Source organism: Panthera uncia (assembly GCF_023721935.1).
Source record: "Panthera uncia isolate 11264 chromosome D3 unlocalized genomic scaffold, Puncia_PCG_1.0 HiC_scaffold_8, whole genome shotgun sequence".
Classification (NCBI taxonomy): Eukaryota; Metazoa; Chordata; class Mammalia; order Carnivora; family Felidae; genus Panthera; species Panthera uncia.
In genome coordinates, this window is record NW_026057586.1 from 2308830 (window position 1) to 2320557 (window position 11728).

General features: G+C 49.0%; 1 protein-coding gene across 1 annotated transcript in view; it reads right to left on the bottom strand.

The window, feature by feature from the left end:
* Nucleotides 1-200: 200 nt before the first annotated feature.
* GALR1 (galanin receptor 1) overlaps nt 201-11728 on the bottom strand; it is a 12999-nt gene continuing 1471 nt past the window's right edge. Inside the window, exons 2-3 of the mRNA XM_049619238.1 lie at nt 7930-7995; nt 201-551 (exon numbers count right to left, since the gene is read on the bottom strand). Of these exons, the coding sequence (XP_049475195.1) occupies nt 234-551; nt 7930-7995 (384 nt within the window). The 3' untranslated portion in view covers nt 201-233. The remainder of the gene's footprint in view (nt 552-7929; nt 7996-11728) is intronic.

The window sequence follows — 11728 nt, forward strand, 5'->3', positions numbered from 1 at the left end:
TCGTTTCTGTAAAGGTATAAAAAACTATGTAGCGTTTCCTTTTGTTTTTGAAATAAAATTTAGAAACAATCTTTACTAGACCTCGAGATTTCCTAAATGGATCAAAGTACTGTTTTCAAAAACAGGTAGAACTAAAATGATGCGACTTGTCGTGAGCATAAGAAGTTGCAGGCTTGCTAACCCCTCGTCGTACCGTGTTCTGTCTGAGACTCCACACGAGCGCTCTAACGCTCTCACACGTGAGTGCAATTGGTGGACGGCGGGGTATCTATTCGACTTTTATTTTCTTTCGTATCATTAAGAGGTGACTCATTGCGCATGTGGCACTTGAACACTTGCTTATAGGCCTTCCTAAAATTTTCCGAGAGAAAAGCGTATATGATAGGATTCACCGAGGAATTACTGTAGGCCAGGCAGTGAGCGGCGATTCTGAAGAGGAAGGAGACGGGGGTCAGCGGGAAAACCCCAAACTCGGCCCAGAGATTGATGACATGATGTGGCAGCCAGGAGATCCCAAAAACCACAACCACCACCAGAACCGTCTGTGCGGTCTAGAAGAAGAAGAAGAAAATACAGGAAGTGTGTCAATTACAGCAGGCAAAGAATGTTCCAGAGTTTCAAAACATGCTCTAAGAAAATGTTATGTGTATCACCACGCAATCAAATGGATGCTAACTCTGCTGAACTGTCACTTCATATAACGGTTCTGTTCAAAACTTGTCCAGAACCTGCCATGGGGTAACTTTACCACATACGTGAGATGCGTGTGGATTACAGGCTGTGTCTTTGGGACCGTGGAACTATAAACGTGCAGAGATTAAACACTGTCACCTTAAAGCCTGCAGAGCTCTGAAGCCAGCAGCACACGCAGAGACAGGTTCACCAGCGGGCAGCTCGGATGGGTGCTAGAACCCTCTCTGAGAGGCTGCCTCAACAGACGGTGTATTTCTTTATTTCTCCTTTCACCTTTGGCCAGCGAAAGACCCCAACGCACTGATGCATTCCGGAAAGCCATCTCTGTTTCTGCTTGTGGGCTGATGAGCCCCATTTTTAGCTTGCACCTACCGTAACCCTTCCCTTGCTCTCCCTAAATCTGAAAACACCTGGAGGCCGGGGCAGGACACCCACGTGTTTCCTTGGAGATTTGTGCCAAGCAGGTGATGGAAGAAAGCCGCACCTGATCGAAGACCTCAGCACAAGAGGAGCCCTCCCTCCTGCTTCCCGTCTGCACCCCGCTTCGTGTGGGAGCCCATCACCTTCCCCGTGGGCGCACACCTAAAGGGCTGGGGTCGAGCCCGAGAACCACTTCTCCTGCGTTTCAGGGCAGCTGGTTTGGTACATGTCGGAAAGGCAACAACTAGATAATTCACCTTGTGATTAGCTGGAAACTCTATGTCTACGGTTCCAAACAGAAGATGCTGGTCTCAATGTTTTGGAAACGAAAATCTGACGCAATCAGCTGGCTCCTTCCTTGAAAGGTCTCCCCTCCTGGGAGACCTCCCCTCTTTCCCCCCAGGAACCGAGCAGGGCCCTGACTGCCAGATGGGCACAGCGGCCCCCGGGCAGTGGAGTGTGGCTGATTGTCACTGCCTGACTGCCGGCGGTGGGCACGAAGCGGGGCCTGCCGGGATCACGGCTCCTAGATGATGACGCTGAGGTGCGGAACGGTCGAGACAGGTGCCTGGCATTCCAGAGCCGGAGGCCAAGTCAGAGCCCGAAGCCGGGTCAGGTGACCCAAAGCGCATGCTCCGAATGCTCAGACACGGGGAAAGAAAAGCTTACGAAGTCTGCCTGGTCACCACCAGCCCCATCTCCGGGGGCTGCCTGTGCAGCACTTGGGCGGGCGATCAGGGACCCACAGGACAACGGTCGCTCAGCCCTCCAGACAAACCAGGTGAGGACACGTGCCCAGCCCCCACACGCAGCACTGCCAGCTCCTAGTTCACCTCACCAGTAGGTCCACCGCTCGCAGAGGATGTGAGAGATAGGGACTTGGAGCCCCTCGACTGGGGATTAGGAATCTTCTTCCTCAGACTGTGAGTCGGGGCCGCCTGAATTTGTGGAGGGGACACGTGGACACGTGGAAGTCTGCAGCACCCGTCGCCCCCCCCCACCCCACCCCGACGGGAAAAGGCAACGACGCACCTTCCCCCACCTCCCTGCCGGGGCACCGAGGTGGAGCCCAAGATTCCCTGATGGCGCCCCTCTGCCTTCCCTTCTGCACAGAACCAGTCCCGACCGAACGGACGGATAAGGGGAAGGAGGGTTGGGAGGACAGAGGCAGAAGGAAGATGACAGAACCCAGGGGTGCTCATTGTCACGTCCTTGCACAGGACGAGGGCTGGACATGGGGGAGGTGGTTCCAAGACGAGGACATCACTGTCACAGCACAACTGAACCTGCCACCTCGCGCCCGGTGCCCCCACCCCCCTGGCACTGCCCTGAGGGCTGTGTCCCCACCAGGATGTTCCCTCCACCCACACCGTGAATTAGCGGCCAGACCAGCCAGGACGGCAGCCGGGAGCCGCCCACTCCGAGGGCAGCAAGTGCACACGCAGACACGAGCGTCAGAGACACGGGTCAGAAGCCGGGCGTTCTGCAACCAGGTGGAGGCAGGGATGCGGCAGGAGGGTGGGATTGCAGGGCAAGGCCAGGGCAAATGCAGCGTCAGGAGGGGCAGGAGACGACAGCTAAGCTCACCATCACCGGGCTCCGTGGATTGTGCAGAAGCCCGGGACGGACAGTGGCCACGACCAGGCTGTGCAGCCTCGTGAAAACTGACGTAGCCTCCCGGGGCCTCAACTCCGTGCCCCAGTGACGTGGCTCTGGCTGTACCTGGTCCATTCAGACACTTAAAAGAACTCAGGTAAAACCTGACAACAGGTTTTTATAGGGCGGCAGGATTGCATATTAAAGCTGCTTCCTGCAGGGCGCACAGAGCAAACAAGAGATTTGCCCACACGTATTAACAGATTGTCTGCCATCGATGCTCTTATCCATTAGCGCATGAGAGGTTCCATCCCCAGATGATTTAATCAAAAACAATCTAGGCGTAATTATACCTACAAATAGAACAGAACACATCGTCTTTTCTTTCTAAGACAATAAGAACATCTCTCTGCTTCCCCAAACAAATACCCTCTGGATATCCCCTTTCAGTGCCTCTTTCAGGAAGTTTCTACTAAGTGCCACGCTTAGGACAGAAATCGACCCCCAGCAGCTTACTGACAGGATCCATAATGTATCAAAGTCCATAGGGCAAGGGCAATACGCATGAATATGGTATATTTTCTGTTTGCAGTTCATTCAAAATGTACTTTTTTTGTTTTTAGTAATTCCACTGGCCTCCTCAGAACCACGGACAAGGCTCTCTGGTAGCTTTGAATACGAGGGGATTGCAACTTAGTAGTTCTTGGGGGAAAAGTACTTAGTGGGCACTTACATAAACTCGATCATCCATCTAAGGCTCTTCCCAAAGAATTAAATGGCACGGCCGTCAGCACTGACTGCTGCCAGCTGCACATCTTCGGGGATTTGCTATTTTCTCCCAGCCTCATCAGGCATCTCAGTCCCTCGGACTGATGTTCTCTTAGCTGATGGCGACTCCGCGCCCTGCACGCGGGTTGACTCCAAATCAGCCTCGGCGACGCTTGGGCGAACGCGTCCAGGTTAGTGTAGCTGGGGACAGGAAATGTCCGTCTTCTTCTGTCTCCCTGCGGGTCCCGACCCAGCCGAGGAGACGGCGGCCACAGGACAGGAGTCCACGCGGGCAGAATAGCGACCGACTGCAACCTAAAGAGCTGGTCAGAGTAACACATGGGCCACTCCCAAACCTGAGACGGAAGTGCCTCCCTGTGCTGATCACTCCCCAGGACACTGCTTGTTAAAATCCAAACATCTAGGCCTCGTGCCCCACATCGCAGTGCAGGGGTGGGGGCTATTGGGGACTTACCCAGGAATCTGCCTTTCTTTCTAAAAAGCTCAGTGGCCTTTGAAAAACCCCTGGTGAATTCCAAAAAAGCCACAGCAAAAGCAAATTATCGTCCCCGTCTCCAATTAAAGGCAAAGCCGCTTCCTCAACACTGACAGCCGCCAAGGCTGAACCATGACTTTTCCCCAGGAAGCCTGGAAAAGGCTCCTTGCTCTCCTTCTAGGTGAGACGTCAGGATGCAACGAGAGCATTCCCGTCTGTGGAGAATGAGGCTGATTGCTCTTGATTTCTTACGTGACTTTTTTGCATTTCTTCTGACACCACTTGCCTTAGTCCGAGATGGAGTTGAACCCCGTGCCTCTACGGCTTGCCTCATCTGTCCGTGTCGTGTCTAGACTCCCGACACTATCTTCTGACACAGAAAAAGTCCTCCTTTAGAGTTATGTACAAAATCTCCAGATGCTTTACTGTCCTTGAGACTGGGCCCTTGATTAGCGTGCTTTTCTGCTCCTTCTACTGAAAGTATCTGAAAAACATGAATCTCTCTTCCTCCTGTAAGATGTTCTTTTGCAACGTCTTCTGAGACATCTGTTCTTTCTTCAAAGGACCGTACTCGCAACATGTCTAATGGAGCTTGGCTGGGAAGAAAAAGGTGACCGAAAGAAGAAAATGATGAAAACATTCCCTAGATCGCATCAATGGCAGCCAAAGAGCTTGCCCGCTTACTTCAGGTGCCGAGGGAGCCCAGGTTGTCAGGGGGGTCAACGCAGCCTCTAGTCCAGTGTCCCCTGCGAGGGACCCGCCCACTACGACGTCTGTCCCATTCTGAAGTCTTCCAGAGATCATCTGGGAGCCTCGTTTCAGTATCCCATCTGCCTTGCACCAGGAAACCTGTCTTCACGTGTGGCGGGGCTCGGGCAGAGCGTGGAACCGACCGCAGGGCTCTCCTATTCTTTCTAGTATTTTCTGCCGTGGAGATGTCGCCCTATGTATGTTCCTCCAAACGTGAAGGGTAAGTGCTGAGCATGTTCATCACGGAAGGCCTCTCTGCCCCACGCCCCTCATGCACCTGAAGCGGAGCCCCTGGGTGGGTGGACAGGGCGTGGAGGAAGGGAGCCTACCCACCATGGGGGGAGGGGCCGCGACACGAGCGACGCTGAGCTGAGCGAACTACGAAAACCAGTACCGAGCGGATCCCTGTCCGCCAGCCCCGAGCGTGCACCTGCCCAGCGCCTCCCTGTGCTGAGCCCTGCGGGAGGGAGTGTCCGCCAGGAGTTGACCCGTCTCTGCCTCCGGGAAGGAGCGGCCCACCCCGGCTTCTCTACCAGAACCCTCTCCCCTCGTCCTCCTCCACCTCTCCGCCCTTTGCCCTCTTCTCACCCCGCCCCCAACCCCACCCCGCCTCTTGCTCAGACGCAGGCGCGCGCACCACCCCCAGCACTGCACCTTATTTGTTCTATGCAAACAAGGAGGCGATTAAATGTATCAGAAGAGAACTGACATCTGTTCAGGGCTGGTGAGGGTCAGAGGCTCTGAAAATGGAAGAGAAGATCTGCCCACCTCTCAATGCTACACCTTCTCCTATGGTAGGAATTACATTTACACGTGCATATATGATAGGCAGCGTTTAAATATGTACCCAGTGCACATATACACAGGTATAGTATACGCTGCACACATGTACAAGATATACACGTGTATATGTACCCACTCACATACATATGTACACATTTCTGTTATGTATGCATACATAATATATGCACACACATACACACACACATACACACTCACATACATAATCTATAAGACATGTAATATATGTGCACGTGTAATATACACATGCATGTAACACGTACATTTTATGCACACACAATACACACATACACACATACATACACATGCACATGTGTAATTTATAACACAGTATATGCATATATGTGTGCCTATACACGTATACATACATGCACACACACACACACATAAAACTAAACACAACTTTTAAACTAATTGCTAATCAGTATTCTTGGCTATAAAGCAGAAACTTTTCTAATTACTTCTTACAGGATCTATTTTCATTCTTTCCACTGTGAGACTGCGGCGATTTCTCTGCAACACTTTGCAAACACAGACACGGACAGTAGCCAAGCCCGCAAACACGCGCGGCCAATGTCAAGGAAGCGTTTGACTTCCGTCCTTTGCGAAGCGTGAACCTCTTACCCCAGGAAGGAGCGTGCACACGGCGCAGGGGCTTCTCCTCTGTGGAGGTGCCCCAGTCCAGTTCCTCCCAAAGACACTCCCCCGCCTACCCGGCCTCACTCCGCACAGCTAAAAGTATGTCTCTCTCCCTGCAGAGTTGTGACCACAGGGAACCAGGGCCCCTTCCAGCCCCAGGGGCTGGCTCTGGCCCTGGAGGGCGAGGACTCCATGAGGAACTATCCCAGAGGAAATTACAGTCCTTAACTGTTTGCAGTCGATAATCTTCTTGGAGGTGAGTGGCTCAGAGGACAGACTGAGAGGCGGACTACAAAAATGGAAATAGTCCAGCACAACATCACGGAGAACAGAGAAAGGAAAGACCAGCTTTAGGGTTCACTCCATTCACACAACTGAACGGCGGTGGCCGTTTAAAGGGATCCGGAAGCAAAATAAAGCCTACGGACGCATCAGTGGCCGGAAGAGGCAAGACAGCCTCGTTACATATGCTCCATCGTTTACTCTTAGGGGGATATTCGGAAGGCCACACGATCGAACTTGGAATCCAGGCCGAACTTCATGCTTTCTAAGCAGCTCCTACCCCTTCTCGTCGAGTCCGAGAGCAGATGTGTTTTGAGCCAAATTATAAACAAGGAAAGTCAAGAAGAGCTGTGCTTTATGTAAGCAGAATTTTTAAAAATAAATATAATTATACTGTAAATCCTGTGAGTTCTGTATTATTGGCCATAAAAAAGTAGTTGTGAGGACAAGCAAGGTGCTTTCAGATGTTATGACTGATATTTGCAGGTAAAAAATGCCTGGCTATAATCCCCTCCCAAACATCTCGTCCAATACTCTTATACCACTTTCTAAAGTCAAAGATGTGGAAGAGTTAGATTAATCCTGACGTGTACCTTAGTTTTTTCTCAAAATGTGAACTGTAACAAATACCAGGATGTTAAATGCTTTAATATTCCTCAGGAGAAGCTTATTTAAATCAGGATTCACCGGAGGAGAAAGACAATTAAAAGTGGGAAAAATTCCCCTTGGGGACCCTTTCATATTTAATTCTCCCCCCACCCCAGCATCAGTCAGGACAAGTCAGGGAGGAAGAGAGGACAATACATCTGATCTTGGGGCTTGGGGGACATATTACAACAATATTCTCTGTGGGGCGCCTGGGGGGCTCAGTCGGTTAAGCGTCCAACTTCAGTTCAGGTCATGATCCCACAGTTCATGAGTTCCAGCCCCGCATCGGGCTCTGTGCTGACAGTTCGGAGCCTGGAGCCTGCTTTGGATTCTGTGTCTCCCTCTCTCTCTCTGCCCCTCCCCGGCTTGTGCTGGCTCTCTCTCTCTCAAAAATAAATAAACATTTTTAAAACTTCTTAAATAATAATAATGTTCCCTGAAAAGACAGTTAAGCCAAAACCTTCTGATAATCACATCAGCTATGGTAGATGCACAATAAAATGGTTTTGTGCAAATTAAGGATGTCAGCAACTCTACCTTCTTCTGTTCTAATCAACTTAGAACACGCCTCCTAAAGAGGCTCAGAATCCAAAAAATATATGTTTCCTCATCTCTCCAAACCTCCGTCTAAGTTTTAATGCAGCCTCTGGTCACTGTGACGCCCGGGGGAGCTGACTTCCTATTCCTATCCCCACCTAATGGTAAGAGGTTCATTTCAAGGTCTGCACCAAGGATCCTAAATTTCGTAGGCAATGGGTGGATATTAGGATAATTAGGAATAAAAATGAACTAGGCTCTAACATGCGACATATACAATATATATTTGGGAATATTACCTTTTTCTTCGATGCTTCTGACTTCTTTGACATGTTCTTCAACTTTTTATGCAGATGATTGAGGACCTAGAAAACACAGACTGATTAAACCGATTGCCTCCTGCCCACAGTTCACCATCTGATTGGCACTGATAATTCTCAACCTTCTGGCATGGGAATCACACTGCAAAGTCATTCACATGGAAATTCCCTTAAGGTGGCAAAGTCTCACCGAACGTGAACCGCCAAACACGTCTGTTCCTCTAACATTCAGGAGCATCCAGGGGAAGTTTGTGCTCCTAGCATCTGTTTGCAGAGAGCCCTGCGTTGTGTGGCTCTGGGGTTTTGTCCAGAAAAACGCATACATGCATGGATGCATCCTTACTGGTCTGCCTTTCACCTCAGATTTCCCCGGGCTTTCACGTTGTAACAATCGCTAGGCCCCTATTACATGTCAGACGCAATGCTAAATCCTAGATAAGTGGAAACACTAGAAGTCTCCTTCCAGTGAACCGTCCAATGCAGGAAGCCAGCAAGCGAGCAAATCACGATGATGTCAGCAGAGAATTCTTCCTTGCAGGCCATGTTTGCTGCAACTTATTCCTTCTGTTTTCCTGTTGTGGGCTCCTTAAAGCAAATTACCACCCATCCAATCTCCTTACGTTCTTTGTTCTAATTCTACCCACCTCGCCGTGCTTTTAGAATACTCACAGGAATTCAGCTTCTCGGGGGATTTATAGACTATTTAGCAAGGTTTTACAATTAACATCCCTGTCAGAGGATCTCCTGACAGACACTGGCTTCGTTCATTAGAGAAACTATTTTTGTCTCCTCTTGTCGACGTAATAGTCGGGAGAAGTGACGTGAAACATTTGGGTTATATGTAGGAATTTGCAGCGTAAGCTTGCTCTCACACACCTGAGCCAAGCCTGCAGATTCATACTTGAGTTGATTTTTATATCCCATCTGAGTGACATCTAAGGAAAATTAGCCTCTGGATGACTCAGGGCTTGGACTTCTCCATCATTTCCCAGATGAGTCTCTGAGAGAACTAGAAACCACATTCCAGACATTTTCTTGCTTCCCTCTAGCACCTCAGCCTGGAAATAATGCAATCCATTTGGAACACTGAACAAGCCTGCAGCACTCAGCTGGATGTGGCACTTCTGGAATGATCAGTTATACCCTAAATTAAGAAACTACAGGATTTCTTTACCAACTCCGTGGGCTCCACGCAAGTTAAGCAGACATCTTTGGGGTTTGAACTTCTGACTCCAAATTCGCAGCCCTACTGAACTACTTCTCTTCCAACAGTGGGGTGTCATCACCTCCAACGTGACAAGTCTTACAGTGACGTGTAGGATCGTTTCCGATACGTTGACAGTGGCTGAGTTAACTGTTCTGCCAACAGAACCTGGGGTCCCAGAAACGGAATGTAAGAGAAAAACAGAAGAAGAACTTTTGTGAGATCTTTCCTGGAAAGGACGGGCCTAGTGAGTTTCCTTGCTGGCAGCCTTCCCAGCAAGAGACCACGGGAGGACACTGGTCATGGAGGACGAGGGACAAGAAGAACGAACAGAGGACAGGTGGCAAAACAAAATCCTCCTGGAGAGGAGGCCGAACACAAAAGTCAAGGGTTATCTGCTTCCTGATGCTGCCCAAGGGTCTATTGACTCCTTCAGTAAACTCGGTCGGATCACATCTCAGTGACTTCAAGACTCCTGTGGGATGTTGAGTGGTCATGGAGAAAACACTCAAGTATAGTTTTCTTCAGTAGCTGTATTTCCGTCCATGGACCCACACTATGAGCATATATTGGTCTATTATAATGCATATAGTGACATACATTTGATGAGGTCGTCATCAAAGGTATCATGAGGGTCATAATCGCATTTCTTTAAAAGACGATGGCAGCATGGTGGCATCACTCCATTGTTCTATACGCTTAGGAGCGTGTGTAGGAAGGCGCGCATTCAAACCTGAGCCAAGGTCATCCCGGGCGGCATTTGTCTCTGGGGACGTGGCAGAACCTGGCAGGTGGGTATGTGAAGAGTTTGCCCTCATGTCAGATGGTGGAGGGTCCCAGACAAGAACTCCCTCTAAGGCAAGACGAGGAGGGGCCACCCCTGTGCAGGAGGGAGCACGGCAGGCACAGTCCAGCCCGGGCCTTCTACGTGTTTCTCGGGGACTATCGGCATAAACTGTTCTACCAAAGCCATAAGGTTTGGGGAGTAGAAGGCAACACTGGAATGCAACTCCCTTGTTCAGTTAAAAAAGAAGAAGAAGAAGAAGAAGAAGAAGAAGAAGGTGGTGGAGGGAAAAAATGTAATTCTTGGCCACTCGTGATTTTTCATGGTGGCCATTGGTCCGGGGCCTTAGAGAAACAGCCAGTCCTGATCCTAACATTCGAGAAGAAGAACCATTAGCTGGACAGTGTTCTCTAACAATGGGGCCAAAGAAAATCAGCTAGAAAGAAACAACCCAGGTCTTGTTTAAACCCTGGAGTGAATCTGCAAATATCAGCTTGAATTCGAGAGAAATTCCCAGTTACGCTTCAAAGCAAACCATTTCCCTATAAAAAAAAAAAAGTATCCCAGTGATTATGTATTTGTTGAATTGTTTTAAAACTCTTTTGAAACTTTGCCCTTTTTTGAACTTTGCTCTTTTTGAAACCTTCCTTTCATAAATAAATAAACTTTCATAAATAAATAAACTTTGCTTTCATAAACTCTCACGCGACGGAAATGTAGCCTAATTTTTCCTAAAAATCTGCCTTGTCATTTCCATTAAGAAGACCTGTGGACTTTGGAGAAATGAAGGAAAGGTCTGCTTCAGCCTACTTTAGGTGATTATCAATCTATCACGGAATATTCTAAGGACACTTCTAGTCCCGAGCTTCCTCCTGCCAAGGCCCTCCCTCGGGGACCGGTGGCTCTGCATTAAAACCCTTCCTGAACCGTTTACCGGCTTCATAATCTGGGTCAGTTGCCTTCCTCCTCCAAAACCCTTTTCTCAGATAGCTCCCACCCCCGTGGTTGTGCAGACTGAGTGAGACAGTGCACGCAGTGGATCGCTGCGCTGGTACAACCACCTGCTTTTTTGTTTTGTTTTGTTTTTGTTTTGTTTTTGTTTTGTTTTGTTTTGGTTGTTTGTTGGGTTTGGGTCTTTTGTGTATTTTTTATGAGGTCTTTTTGTTTGTTTGTTGTTGTGGTTGTTTTGTTTTTGCATTTACAAAAGAGCTAAGCTATACAGCTATCTTCCAAAAGCTCTATCCTGTCCTATCTCCTCAGTATATCTTTATATGTAACCCTTTGAGGCAGGCCATTCTTCCAGACAATATCCCAGACTATGACCATTCAAGTAGATATGACTCTACCTACAGAATATGGGGCAGGAGAAAACAAAGGCCAGGGGGCTGTAGTAAACATTTTTGCTGGAATAAAAGAAATTATTGCTCTCTGTCATCTGGTTATTCCCGGCCCTACAGTCACAGCCTTATCAGAAACAGAATCAGAGACACAAGAAGATGAAAATCAAATGGTAAGAATTTCAAATTTTGGCTACAAAGCTGTTTTCCTGGTGGTAATAATACTCCCACAGTACATCAGAGAACTGGAGTTTTTACCCCCACGAATGACTGTCATGTGATGAAGCAGATACTCTTACTCAAACACAAACGAGTTTATCAAAAAAGTTGAAGACTTTTGGTAGGTAAGACCTCTTCAAGTCCCGGTGTGGGTTTGCTGAGCTCCAAGGAGCAGAGGACAGAGGGAGGGGGAGCTGGGCCACGGAGGGAGGGGGGAGCTGGGCCACGGAGGGA